Below are 14,966 nucleotides of genomic sequence, written 5' to 3' on the forward strand. Positions count from 1 at the left end.
AAGACTGATATGACACTGTCATAAACATAACACCTGTCATCCAACTTTTAAAGCAACGTCTCATTAAAATTTTTATTATTTACTGAGTGACACTTCATGACACTGTTGGTTTGTTCCTAACAGGAGTTATGTCATGTTTATAACAGTATCATATCAGTCTTGTGCAAACCCAGTCAAATAAAGTCTTAACCACATTTTTTCAAGAGCCATTATACTGTAAGAGAATTGTATAAATTGTTAATACATTCAAAGTTTACAGACAACATGCTTATGAAAATCAGCACAATAAAACGATAGGTAAATTTTAGAGGAAATGTGAAAAATGTTTCACCAAGGACAGAGTATTGTTTTAATACAATGTCACAGTATTCCAGTATTACTGCAGACAAACTGGCATTTCTCCTTCCTAAGAACAGTGAGGACAAACGACAGAACATTCCCGTTCACTGCACCTTACAGAAACCTACAAAAAAGAGCAATAGAGGAATTAAACAGAGAAAGCATTTGTATTTTAAAGAGTACAGAAAAATGGCAAATAAAAAAATAAGACTTACAATTTTAAGACGTTGTGGACTCGCCATGTATGTGACATCATCAGAACTGATGCCTGGGGTGGAAAAACATTTCTGGGTGTCTTCTTTGCCTGTTTATGTTAGAAGTAGAAAAAAATAGTCAGCAATGTCATAGAATCAGTTGATGTTAGCAATAACTATGAAGCTGTTTTAAGTGTGGACTTAAGGAGACAAACTACCTTAAAATCTTTCCATCCATGATCTGAACACACTGATCCTTGCCGGGTGGTGAGGGGGGCTGGTGGTGCCCATCTCCAGCAGCCCAGATGAGAGGCAGGGTTCACCCTGGACAGGTCACCAGTCCATCACAGGGCCCTGAAAGTCAACAACAAATAAAATGTATGTTAGATTAACAAGGAGAATAAATTCTGTCCAGTTATTTTTTTTTTTTAAATCAAATCATGTTTATTAAGCACTTGGTGTTGGTAAAAGAGCAGGGTTTGCTGTTGAAAATGTAGTTAGCTCCTCATTAAAAATAAATAAATACTTACACCATGAAAACGATGTGGAGGTTCATCCTCAGAGCTGGTTGGTGATCTGGTGGAGCCAGAGCTTCTTCTGAGACAGGAAAGTCTTTAGGTTTCCCACCACCTGATTTCTCTGGCTTCCTCTTTCATCTTCATTTGCTTAGACTGCAAAGATATGTTGAAGATAAAAACATTGATGAACAAGTTATAACAGCAACCTCACAATATCAAAATCTCTTTGTCATATGGAGCTTAATTAAAATCAGGTTAAGTTTAAGTGGAATTGGCAGGTTAAGATTGTAATCGGTGATCGGCCAGAAAACTGCAATCTGTGCAGCCCTAATTTGAATCAGTATGTTTTTATCATTCTTAAGTTTTCATACAGATATTCAAAAACATTAATTTGTGATCATGATAGCAAAAATAACTCAGACTGACTGGTAATTGAAAAATATAATAAAGTGTTGATCTAAGTTAATGTAAATGATGATGATATACCTGGCTCAGTTTCAAAACTAAACGTCCAGTTTGAACTCAACAAACCTCTAAACCTGCAATCCTAGACCATGAATGTAAAGCAAAACAACTAGAACATATTTTTTTCTCTTTTCTATTCTTGGCTAACCCTAAATTACACTTTTCCCATGGGTCTGTTTCCCCCTGCACACCCACCCATCCCTCACCCACAGAGTCACACAAGCTTTCACAAATAGTGCTGGTATATTTCTGTTTCTGGTCAAGTGGGAGCTTTCTGTGGGTGTAGGTAGAAAACAGGTGACCACAACCCTGAGCCTAATCCAACCTACAGAACTCAAGCTGTCAAAACCTTCCTATCAGCAGACACTGAGTTGTTTTGGGACGCTTCTCTTAAGCATCAATATGACAATGACAAGAAAAGCAGCTTTATGGATGTTAGATCTCTGTCCCGACGACCCACACTTCCCTAAATTTACACTGTAAATAAACATGTACTTTACAAAGAACAAAGTGTCTCAGGGGAACCTATACGCATAAATATTCTTTAAATCAAAAACATCTGGCTGATTTTGATTAAAGGACAAACTTGGGGCTGGGGGTTGCGCCAATCCTCAAGGTTTATGTCAGCTTAAGATATTCAGTTGTTTTTGTCTTTTCATGGTAGTAATAGCTGCAGCATGGAAATATCCAGGTCTTCTATAAACCCCCTTGATATGCAGCACCTGGAAGAACACTTCCTAACTTTTTAACTTTTTCATGTTTTGTCATGTTGTGACCACAAACTTCAATGTATTCTTGCAAATATTTGGAAATATAGAGCATCCCATGGAGCGTACTTGTAAAATGGTACATGTCTTTCATTTTTTTAACCAATCAAAATCTTAAAAGCACAGTGTGTCTTTGAATGCAGCTCTATTGAGTCAACGCTTCGTAGAACCACATTTTACTACAATTACAGCTTGTTTTTTCTTTTGGGGTTTATGTCACTACTGTCGGGCTGCACAGTGGTGCAGTTGGTAGAGCTGTTGCTTTACAGCAAGAAGGTCTTGGGTTCGATTCCTGGTCCAGGTCTTTCTGCATAGAGTTTGCATGTTCTCCCTGTCCAGGCATGGGTTCTCTCCGGGTTCTCCGGCTTCCTCCCACAGTCCCAAAACATGACTGTTAGGTTAACTGGTTTCTGTAAATTCTCCCTAGGTTTGTGTGTGTTCATGGTTGTCTGTCTCTGTGTTGCCTGGCGACCTGTCCAGGGTGTACCCCCTGTCTCTTGCCCAGAACATTAGCTGGAGATAGGCACCAGCAACCCTCCCGACCCCATTAAGGGACAAAGGTGTATTTGATTTTTTCCCCCCTTGTGCCTATTTGAGTATTTGGGCTAAAAGCAAACTAAGCATACTGTGTCCTCTTTCCCTGAACATTGCATAACACAGCTGTCAATCATGAATGCACACAACATCCCCCACCTACATTTTACACTATTGCTCGTTGAAAATACCTTCAGCTGCTGCACATATTACCATAAATAATAAAATATGTGCATTTAATCTTCTTCACGTTTTTATTTTTAAATGTCTAAAAGTAACAAGCCTGATTAAAAAGTGAAGGCAAAACAACGGTGTGTTGTGGACATACCATGTGAGAGAGAGCACGGTCCCCCAGAGGAGTCGCGTTTCCAGGACGCCTGCTGCTGGTGTTGATTTCTCTGCTCTTCTTCTCACAAGGCTTCCCCCGAGTCTTCTCTGTATTTGGCTTCAGGCTTTTTCAGGGTAACACACAGGGGTGAAAGCAGGCGGGTACGGTCGGGTACTGCATTCCCCTAAAAGATTTAGCGGGGGTACGGAGAGGGGAGCGGCTGTCTGCTGTAAATAAATCAATGGGTCCATTGTGCAGCTGTGTGTGCACCCACTAATCAGCCGTGACTAATTAGTTTTTCAAGAACAATCTAAAACACGATTTAACCAGTTAATTGAGACATTGTTTCCATCAAAATACAACTTTAAATCGAAAAGGAGAAGATTTAGGGGGAATCATCAGTAATGAGCCTCACAGATGAAAATGAAGAACCTTTTATCAACTGTGACAATTGAAAAGCCTCAAACTGGGATCTCCTTTTGGTTATTGTTCTGCAACAAGTCAGATTTCAGTTTTAACATGACTTTCATAACGGATAGCACAGTCCGATCTGTGTCGATTTCCTCATTTGTTTGTTCCAACAATAGCTTGACATAGCCGTTGTCGTCTTTCACTGCAGGAAGTTTGTGTTGTTTGCTTACATATTAATGTTGCTGTGTGAAAACCTGATGCATTGCATTCCCAAAATTTCCTTCCTCCTGAGCCACCTCAGAGTGCCAAGTATGCACTTCTCTCCGGGGACGTAAGTTGGTCAAGGTCAGCATGCTTCAGGCTCATGGAAAATGTTTCTCAATGGCATAAAGCAACAACGGCAGAAAATTTCTCAATCAAAGCAATCTTTTAGACCCAACATCCACATTGTGGTTTTAAATAACCTGGGTGGGTATTATCAGGAATTGTAGCATTAATTTTCATAGCTAGACTGACAACATGCTGCTCCATGTTGTCATGTCTCCAGGCTTGTGTAGTTTTGTGTTCTTTTCTCATACCCCCTTCAGCCTTGTATAAACAACCTGATGCTGTTCACTTCCTCCGGCAGCAGAACATAACTTGGCAAAAGTTTAAATTAAGTGTAAAAGTTGAAAGCTCTTCTTCTTCTCATTCTGTGGTTAACATTATTTCCCATATTGTGAAATTACAAACTGCAAGAACTGTTTGGCATTTTTCAATTTAAGAATACGTTTAAAACAAAACAAACAAACAAAAAAAAAACAACAACATAATTTTCTGTTATTTTCAATGAAAACATTCTATTAATCATGTCCAGAGTGCATCTGATTCTGTTTTCTGTCTGTATATTTAACCATGCAGGCATTTGGAAGAGTCACTCTGCTATGTCCACTCAATGGCCAGTTGGTGTCACTCCTCACATACATAAACGAAACCAGTTCACCTCAACGTTACACACACTATGCTGTTCAGTAAAACTCAATGCCTAATCTCTGTTTGGACTCTATTGACTACATTTCTGTAATCTTATCAAAAACATTCAGTTTTATCCTGGAACTCTGTGTAGAATCAATCAATCTAATTGTAAGTTTTCAAGATCTGTGTTTCCACTGATACCTACAGCAACTATTGAAATCATTAAACTCTTTTCTGCAAATTACCTGTAATGAGTGGATCCGTCCATCCATTTTCTTACACTCTTGTCCCTTAGTGGGGTCAGGAGGGTTGCTGGTGCCTATCTCCAACTAACGTTCCTGGACAGGTCACCAGCCTGTCGCAGGGCAACACAGAGAGAGACAAACAACCATGCACACACACACACACATGGGGAGAATTTGGAGAGACCAATTAACCTGACAGTCATGTTTTTGGACTGTGGGAGGAAGCCGGAGTACCTGGAGAGAACCCACACATGCACAGGGAGAACATGCAAACTCCATGAAGAAAGACCTGGGCCAGGAATTGAACCCAAGACCTTCTTTCTGCAAGGCAACAGCTCTACCAACTGTACCACTGTGCAGCCCCATAATGAGTGGATTTCACACTTAAATTATTTGGATTATTTGTTTGATCAAGCATGTTTTTCTAAAGAGTGCATGCCCCAAAAAACCCTACATAACAAAGACTTAAGTCTATATTTTTCCAATCCCATTCATCCAACCATTTTCTAACATCCTCGTCCCTAGTGGGGTCAGGTGGGGTGCTGGTGCCTCTCTCCAGCTGACATTCTGGGCGAGAGGCGGGGTATTTTTCAATCCCCTCATTCTTTTGTAGATTTCTTTAATGACTGTTTTATTCTGGCTTTTGCTGCAATAGTTTCAAGTGAAACTGCATGTTGGCAGGGTTTTTAAGCAGACTGAAAACAGTCCTGGAATGGTATTTGTTGCACTTTTGGCTGACCTTGTGGCACAAGCCACAGGCAGGTGACACAAATACCTGTCAAAAGGAGGAAGAAACTGCCAATTACACTGAGAGAGAGAGAGAGGCAGGGCGCTATGTGTCCTGCCTCTCAACAGAGAGAGACAGCAGAAGAAAAGCTTGTTTTACTTGTTCTGACACATCTCAGGAAGGTAGGACGTCCTCTTGTAAACAACCAAAACTCTGCGCTCATACAGCTCAGCTGGAGGAGTGGTGACTGCTACTTGGACTTGCAAGCTCACATCTCGCCAAAAGGTACAGTGATGAATCTTGATTTGACCTAAATTTTGTTCTTTTTTTTTTAGATGAGGGGAGAAAATGTTGAAGGGAATGAGAAATGAATACGGAGGTGCACCTGTCGACCAGCAGCTGTTTTTTGCCAGTAACAGATTACAGATCTTCTTGGGAAACAAAACGCCAGCTTGTGACATAAGAATAATTTCTTTATTTCATGAAAAATAACAGCATAGGGGGAAAGAAAGATGACGAAAGCCAAAGTGATACCCTGAAACCACACTTGTCTTTTTTCATTCAATGAGTAACAGTTTCTCTTCAGATTCTCATGGTTGTGTCACCTGCATGCCTACTGGTCATGGTGGTTTTTCCTGAATTTACTTATCTGTAATTTTTCTGACAATGTCACCCAGGAGAAAACTTTCCACACAAAACTTCTTTGTTAGGCAGTAACCTAAGGTAAGGAGGTCAGCTAGACAATATTCAAGTTATTTATACCATTTTTAAAAATATTTCAGACAAAATCACCTTTGTGAAAACGAGTCAAAATTGACATTAAAGGTTTCCACAAATTATGCTAAACCTGACTTAATGGTACACTTTTTTAAGTGCTTTGAAGCACCCAAATGTTCATAATGTGGAGGATTTATCTATATATCACAACATCTGATCTTGTGTTAACCCCCTTTTATGGAAACAGATACAGCATTACCACCTGATGGCTTGACTTTTTTGAAAGGGTTATCTTAACCTAAATCCTGCTCTACTCACACTAACTTAGAGATTTGTAATAAAAAAATTCTTCCACAAAAAAGCCTTTTGAGGGAACTGACGGTCCTGAAAGTCCTTTTTCTGAAAACGGATGGTAAGACAAGGCGGCTCACAAATCCTCTAAAATGTGCAAACCGGTGAACTAGTTGAATAATTTTTCACTTAAATACACAGGGTTGCAATGTATAAGATGTGTAAACATTCCCAAACTAAAAAAAAAAAAATCTTTAACACAAAATCATTAATCTGACTGAATGTTGGCAAAATTATTGGCACCACTGGATTTCTGTAAAGAACAAATATTATCCAACGTGAAACCTTATTTACCTTTCTCTCTCTCTCTCTCTCTCTCTTGACTGAATCTACAACCAAATCTATTATTACGAAATTCAAATCCTTAAACATTTTCAGGCTCATACTATTAAAGGATATTTTCATTTAGGCTTATTGTAAAGCTTTACATGAGGAACCAGCTAATGTTGCCACTCAGTTTTGCTAACTTGTACTGGAAACTTACTTTACTTTGCTCGCGTCTGCGTCGCAGAAATGTCGACGTCACCTCCTCAAGTGATTCCAAGGAAGCCTTCAGGGGTCAAAGTGCTGACTCCACTTCAGCGACATCGTCCCAATGGGCTGCCCATCATCACGGACGCTGAGAGAGGTATTTATGGCCACGCTGACGATTTGCAGGAGTTGAACGTCTGAGCCGAGTGCATCTGTAAAGTGTTTCAGTTTTTTTTTTTTTTTTTTTTTGCGTAAATGTGGCTGTTTTGTTTCGGCACAGAGAACGGCACAAGCGGGAAGTCAAGCCACAAAAAGCTGATGACTGCAGAAAGAGAAGTTGTAAGTCTGGAAAAATTTGGATACTTGGTAAAGTCCGTCATTTCCCTTGTTATCGTATCTGCAGATTAAATCTGATAAAGCAAGAAGACAAAAAGAATATGTATCATTAACATTGACCAAAAGTGAAAAGAAATGCAGAATTAAAGATACATTTCATGATATGCTAAATGTTTTTTGCTTATAGGTAATTACGTAATATTATCTTCAAAGATCCTGAGAATGGAGGCACCTATCTGAAAATATTTTTGACATTTAAGGTGTTATTTTACACATCTTGTGTAGCGATTGGCTACTTAGCAACAACATCGGTTTAATATTTCAAAGGAAATCTTGAATCACTGCTTTGATGACATCGAGAGGTTCATGGCTCGCCTCCAACAAACCGCGGAGGCCCGGAGCATTCTCAACCAAAGGACCAAAAGGAGCGCCAAGAAAAGCACCAAAAATGACAAACAAGGTACAAGCTTTTACATGCAAATTAAACTCTGTTGGCCACAAAGCTGGGCAACTAAAAAAAAAATGATCTCAGACTCGGTTTATGTGAAATAATCTACTGCACTGACTGGTCATAGCCTTAGTTCTAAGTATTTAGAGCAGAAAGAGGCAAAGAGCAAACATTTTAGCATTCACTAAAACAAGCCAGTGGGCAGATTGCTGAAAAAAACTCCTAGGTTATTCAGAAGATTCTTGTATTTGCTGAAACACCCCACCTTTTGTCTTCAGGGCAGGACAAACCAATCCTAGAGAGGAGCTTATTGACTTGGGATGGTCAACCTGTAATGTTGCTCTTCCTACTTGATTAATCACTCAGCTAATGTTACTTTGGTTTTGTTCTCATCTTATGCAACTCTGTACACACCTACAGTCACACCAAATCGTTATCCATTCTTTACTAAATCTAATTTCATTGCAAAGATGGCGCTATTAATTCAATTTGTGAGGCTAAGACGTAAAAAATAAAAGGAGAAATCGCCTAAATCAGAACAGGTAGATCCTGGCATTGTTGTTATGGAGGTTTGATGTCAACATAACGTGTCGTTCTTTAGCAGTAGGTGGATTTATTGGACTTTTTTTTTAAGATATATATATTTATGTGAGGGAAAAAAAGGGTTATGTGTCTTCGGAAATGTTTTAACCACACACATGTTCACAGCGATTAAAAATAAACTTTTTATAAAGATGAACTGTAAACAAAAATAATTTCACTGTAAAATTGACAGTATTGTTTAAAATGTAAAACACTGTGAAAGGCAACCTCCATGCATTTTTTTTCCTGTGGACTTTTAGCAAACTGAACTAATTCAACATAAAATGTTATTATTTTTTACGGTGTGAAGGTTAAAATGACATAATTAAGAAGCCTCATTTAATTTGAGGGTGTGAGTCTTTAAATATTGTTTTAAATTCACATTTTCTTTCTGTGTAGGACTTCGTAGTGAGTACGTCACTCGGAAATAAAGCATGTCTGTTGTTTTTTCTTACACAGGCAATTACACTCCTGTCAGATGAGTCACAATATTTAATCACCTACCCATGTTTGCAATAGTTTTCAAACAGTGACGGCTCTGTGTCCGTGGTTAAGTGCATGCTCTGCTCTGCAGCTTTGGCTGTGATTGCTCTCTCTTGTCTTGCAGGAGACTTGCTGACCAAGAAAGCGACTCCTCCGTCTGAGCAGGAATTTGTGGACATCTTTCAGAAAATCAAGTACTCCTTCTGTTTACTGGTAAGCATCCATGCAAAATTCTTGGAAGTTATTAGAAAGCCTGTTATGTTACTATGCGTAAAACTATTTCCCATTTGATCTAGGATCGCTTGAAGTCGTCCATCTCACAACCAGATGCACCAGATCTGCTCCACCACATCTTTTTACCTCTGAACTTGGTAGGAGTGACTTTATGACACTTAGTTTGATTTGGGGTTTCCCTTTTTTTTTTTTAAATCTAACTTGAGTGGCACCCACTGTCTGTTTTACAGATGGTGAAGACCACTGAGACATTAGCTGCATCCGTGAAGAGTCCATGCATGACCAGAGGAGCCGTTTCTCTGCTCCGAGAGCACCTGACTGGAGAGGAAAAGGAGCTGTGGAAATCACTGGGACCCAACTGGACCTCAGACGCGTCTGTGTCCCTCCCTCTGCACCAACCTCTGCTTCAGCTCACAGCGCCTCTGTTCTAACAAGACCCGCTCTCTCTCCCATCCTCAGTTCGCAGCAGACCGTTTCTGCTCCTCCATATTCGCCTGTCTTCCTGGATGGGTGGCAGCCTCAGGCTAACGACTCAGCTGGTCGGCTGCTGGAAGATCCCGTCCAGTTGCAGCACAAAGAGGACGCTTTTAATGAAAGCGTGCGGAAGCAAAGTCAACAGGAACATGTCCAGCCTGCGTCCAAGAACTACGGGGAAGGGACCGAAAAAGCGTAAGGGTTTAGCCACTGGGAAAATATATTTGGTGTGTGGTGTTTATTTCTGTTAATTATGATGATTTTTTTTTCAGTTTGCAGCTAATGAAAATGTGACATTTAGGAGTAGAACATTCCATTAGATCAATAAAGAAAATGTTAATGCAGAAATGAGGAATTAATGAAAAGTATGCTCAGCACCCACTTAAATTTAGCTATTTTTAAAAGGCAGATTTATTGTGAACAATGAGGTCTCATTGAAAAGCATATTTTTAATTTATTGCATAAGATTTAATATAATTGTTAAGGACATTCAGTCAGAATGTTATGAAACTTCATTGAGTTCTCCCCCATGGCATCCAGCACCTCCTGCTCCTTCAAATGTCACCGGGTAGCAACACCTTTTGGAATCCTCATTTTTGTTTGCCGTTTTTTTTTTTCCAGCCACCTTAATGTTTCTGCCTCAAATATCTGAATCCTCACAGTCTGTTATTTCTCTTAGTAGTACACGTGGGAGGTTTCTGCACCATAAGCATCAGCTCCAGCCTTACCACAGTGGTGAAGGAGACACCATTAGGGCTTTCATCAAACTTTTAGCAGCATAAGAGGATGATTGTTTAGTAGTTATTTTTACAAACTGCTTTTCATGGCATCCCGGAAAATTATTTCAACCATCATGAGTTGTGGAAAAGTCAGCCTTTTTTTTTTTTTCTTTTACTCCTGGTCCTCTTTTTGGCTAAAGGTGTTTCTAGGGCTTTTCTTCAACAGTGAAAGAAACACATAATGCTTTTAAAGCTGCAGCATGAGCAGTTTTAAAAGCTCAGGTGAACTTTATTGACCTGAATTTAGGAGATTTGGATTCAGATTGGTGTGAAGGACGGACAAATTAAAGCAAACGAAAGCACAGAAATCAGACTTCACTTGGACAACGTTGTTATTTTATGAGCTGCGAAATTTCTGAATGTAATTTCAGAAGTAAAAATGGGATCCCACCAAATGGAAAGAGAATGTATCACTGCAATTACGACTTTGTGGCCAGAAACAACGATGAACTCTCCGTACTACATGGGGAAGCGCTAGAGGTACAGCGCACCCCCACAAGTGATCTCAGTATTCATGGACTGACCTGTAAAGGCAGAAACTGATTTAACTTATCTTCCTTTAGGTCCTTGAATTATCATCGGACCGCTTTTGGAAGTGCCGGAATAGCTATGACGAGATCGGACTTGTTCCGTGTAACATCCTGGAGCCTCTGTCTGCGCTGAACAACACTGAGAGAATCCATCCGGTGCTTCGAACAGAGTCAAAGGTACGAACACGGCGTTGTTTGTGTTTCTGAAAATACTCTGCGGCCTCGGTGTTGAATAAGTCCCGCTTTGTTCTCAACAGAGAACAGCTCTCACCCCTCGGTGTTTCTCGTACGTCCCATCGAGCAGCGACGGGTTCAGGCCGACCGCGACCAACCGAGCAGAGCGACATCAGAGCATGGTTCTGCCATCGAACATGACAAGAGAAGATGGCAGCCGAGGTAACACGCCACTCCATGCAATGCAGTACTGTTGAAGTAGTGACAAAAAACAAAAACAAAAAAAACAACAGATCTTGTTTGCTTCCTCTCTGTTCCTTTGTGTTAAACATGCAGTTATGTCCTAAAATAATTAGATGTTTACACGTTATTAGAAACGTTTCAATATTTATGCTAATGGTACATAGAACCTTCAAACGCAGGCATTTAAATATGAAAACTGAAATCAGTGTAGAAAACATAAATGACATATTCATGTTTGGAATGTAAATCTTTAAGAAACTTGGAGAGTTTGCACAAGATTTAATTTCAGACTTCTATTGTGTTTTCTTTTCTTCATTTTCTTCTTTATCCTTATCTCCTTCTTTCACTAGTAAGTTTTTACCTCACCTCTCTTCCTTCCTTTCTCCCTTTCTTTTCCTTCTCCTCATTCATTGCTTGCACTTGGAATAAATCTAAAGCATTATAGTGAAATCAGTAACACTCCACTTATGATTTGTAAATCTGTCGGGCGTCTCCTTGGCACTCAAACAACTCTGATTAAATTCAGATATACTTATTCTTCAGCATATCTGAATTTAATTAATGGGAATTTCATTATTCATATCTACATCACCTAAACTTCACATCTTTTAACCTTATAACCACAATTTTTGTTTGTATTTTTGAGGGTTTTAAGACACCATCTGCAATAAATGACAGGATTGTAAAATAACATACAAACAAAAATCAAATAAAGACCAGAGAGAACCTTAGAAATGCATCAAACTTCGGATTATTTGCTTTCAGTCAGCAGATCCTCATTCATTCACCTTACAGCCAAATTATGCTAAATTTGTAACGCTTGTATTGATGTAGGACCAGATTTTTTTCTTCCTGATCAAATTTAAAGTTGTTTATTTTCCTGAGGTTTTTATACAAGACATAAAATGGGAGAAAAAGCAGTCAGGACATTGTATTTCAGAAAATCTCTCTCTATTCCAAGTCTGAATAGCATTGCTTTTCCCCCCCCTCTTCTAACAGTCATGGCTATGAACAATGAGCTTCTGCAGCGGCTGGCTAAGAAAAGGAACTCGCTTGAAGAGACGGAGGTCTCCTCCACAGCTGGCATCCCGATCCCCCTGAACTACCACTCCCCAAGCTCTGCGGTGAAGTCCTGGCTCTCTGCGAAGGGCTTCAGTCAGGGGTGAGTGTTGATTTCACCAGACATATGATGATGTTGCTATGTGGTAACAATGTTCTTTTTGTTGGCAATCAGCCTTATCCGTTCAGAAAGTCGGTTTATTTGATCACTTTGGGGATCAGCTGGGGTCAGAGTCACCAACACATCCGCATCGCTACAAATGCTGCTGTTTGAAAAATGGGATGCAATCCCTCTGCAGCGTGCGTGTGACTAAGCTGGTGACCATCATGGGAAGGAGGTGGTGTGTTTCCTATAGTTCTTCCACGCATTGCTGGAAGACTCACCACCATCAGTGGGTGAATGATTGACTGTAGTGCAAACTCTCCTGTGTTATTTAGTATCTCTCTGAGGTGGTATGAAAATGTTTGGAATCAGATTAAACCACTCGCTGCTTTTCCTTTAGCATCTTTTTTTTTTTTTTTTAAATCGTGCTCTCTCTAAACTAAACCTCTTCTTTCACAATCCCTCTGTTAGGACCGTGGAGACCCTGGGAGTTTTGAACGGAGCTCAGCTCTTCTCCTTAAAGAACGAGGAGCTCTGCAGTGTGTGTCCTCTGGAAGGAGAGAGTATTTACCTGCAGGTGCTGGGACAGAAGTCCCTTCTCGAGGTTTGTACGCTGTTGTTCTGGATGCGTTTGTTTGTCTCTGTTGTCACACGGTTCTGGTCCGGCGTTTATTTGCTCGGCCTTGGCTGATGCACAGACTTGCGTCACTTTGCCAAATTGTTACTGAACTGACCTACATTCAAAATGAGCAAGGACAAGAAAGTAATCAACTCTGATCCCGTTTCATTTTTTTAATCTTATAGTGCTTATAGAATATATTGTAAATGTGTTTATACTGAAGATATCATTAAAACCTTCAGATCTGGAGTTTACTCAATAAGGTGAGGCAGATAGTGACAGAGTTGGAGACCCTTTGACCTATAAACAGTGGTATTTGTGTGAATCTGCTAAAGTCAAAAATTGCTTCATTGCACAAAAAAGGACTTTACAGTATCACATTTGTACTTTTAAAGCCGAGTATTTTCTCCAACATAAAAATGTTGGAGAAAATACTTTGCTTGAATTCTGTGACAAACCAACAACAAATTTCCATTTGGGTAAAAGTAAGGGAAAATAAAATAAAAATCATACAACATATTCACTCTGATGGTGCATTTTGTTAAATCAAGTTTAATAGAAGATAATGATAATTGTTTGTGTTAGAAATTGAGCTGATTTAACTTTCCATCTCTATTGAAGAAACAGCAAAACAGGCTGAATTTTGTCATCTTTTGCTTTAAAGAAGTGATTATAATTTTGTTCTATTGAACCGACGTATCGTTTGCTTCTTACCAGGACGTGCGCAAAGTTTCTGAACTAGAGACGGTGGCGGAGAAGTGAAACCTGATGACTGACCTGGATTGGTAAACGTCACGATATTTGACGAAGAAATCACTAATAACTTAAAGAGATATGAGACCAATCTGTTGTACATGAAGGCTATTTAAATTCATCAGCTGCACAGTAACATGAACATTACATACATGTATTAATTATAGAGTAATATCTGCACTGGCAAGAACATTTAACTTTTTTTTTTTAAATAAACTGCTAACTTTGTTCTGTTTTCATTTTGCTAGTTTTATGTCTTTTTTAATATGCTGTTAGCCGTTATGTTCATTGTATCAAAAAGCATCTTGAACACAGCATTAGAATATAAGTAAGGCCTTGTATTATTGCACATGAAGGTTACATAAAACTACGTATTAATGATGCAGCCCTATTGGCCGCAACTGACATGCGAAATGTTTTTATTTCACACGTTCTCAAAATAAACTTCTCTTAGCGTTTCTATTTTTTTGTTGTAGTCACACGTCTTAGTTGATATTCTGTGGATACTAACAATGTAAATAAAATAAACGAGACAAAATTCATGTAAAATGATGACAGTTGTCCATTAACAGAAAACCTCTACAGATTGTCCACTTTTCGCATTCATTGATGTTTATTTCACATTCATTTTTATTATGTCGCTTTGTACAGCCACGTGTTGTTTCAGTCTAAATGTACAAACACATCACATTAAAACAACAACAACAACAAAACATTAGTGTTGATTTTCTGTTGTGTTCAAGTCAGTGAGGTGATTATTTGCTCTGTTAATTATTGCAGAAATATTCATATTTGGAATATTCACATCTCACCAGCAGAGGTCAGTAGATGCATTTGTAATGTTTATTTTAAATCCTCTAACTCATTATATCTCTCGATACTAAATTCAGCATGAGCTTTCAAGTCTTTTCTATCAGTTGTGAAAAGTTTTTGACCCTGTGACCCCTCATATGTCAGCACATGCAAAAAAAAAACAAAAAACAAACACCCATCCAGGTACACAAGCAGAGGGTGAACCAACATGATGTGAACATAACGTTGCTTCACCAGTTTTACAAATAACTTTCACCAGAGGTCAAATTTTACCACATAAACAACTGACCTTTCAGATTAGCCTGTGTTGGTTTT

General features: G+C 39.1%; 2 protein-coding genes across 2 annotated transcripts in view; one reads left to right on the plus strand and one right to left on the minus strand.

Moving 5' to 3' along the window:
- The window catches only part of slc6a16a (solute carrier family 6 member 16a), a 24,358-nt gene extending 21,050 nt beyond the window's left edge, over nucleotides 1–3,308 (minus strand). Inside the window, exon 1 of the mRNA XM_015039274.1 lies at nucleotides 3,146–3,308. Coding sequence (XP_014894760.1) covers nucleotides 3,146–3,148 — 3 coding nt within the window. The 5' untranslated portion in view covers nucleotides 3,149–3,308. The remainder of the gene's footprint in view (nucleotides 1–3,145) is intronic.
- Nucleotides 3,309–5,622: 2,314 nt separating this feature from the next.
- On the plus strand, nucleotides 5,623–14,551 carry eps8l1a (EPS8 signaling adaptor L1a). Its single transcript, XM_015039277.1, has 14 exons — nucleotides 5,623–5,767; nucleotides 7,062–7,178; nucleotides 7,302–7,360; nucleotides 7,685–7,817; nucleotides 8,995–9,083; nucleotides 9,167–9,241; nucleotides 9,335–9,477; nucleotides 9,564–9,773; nucleotides 10,729–10,837; nucleotides 10,921–11,064; nucleotides 11,145–11,283; nucleotides 12,304–12,466; nucleotides 12,938–13,070; nucleotides 13,803–14,551. The coding sequence occupies exons 2-14, from the start codon at nucleotides 7,064–7,066 to the stop codon at nucleotides 13,845–13,847; spliced, it is 1,557 nt and encodes a 518-aa protein (XP_014894763.1). The 5' UTR covers nucleotides 5,623–5,767; nucleotides 7,062–7,063; the 3' UTR covers nucleotides 13,848–14,551.
- The last annotated feature ends 415 nt before the right edge of the window (nucleotides 14,552–14,966 follow it).

Source organism: Poecilia latipinna, unplaced genomic scaffold (genome assembly GCF_001443285.1).
Source record: "Poecilia latipinna isolate Pla-1442-1.1 unplaced genomic scaffold, P_latipinna-1.0 Scaffold466, whole genome shotgun sequence".
Classification (NCBI taxonomy): domain Eukaryota; kingdom Metazoa; phylum Chordata; class Actinopteri; order Cyprinodontiformes; family Poeciliidae; genus Poecilia; species Poecilia latipinna.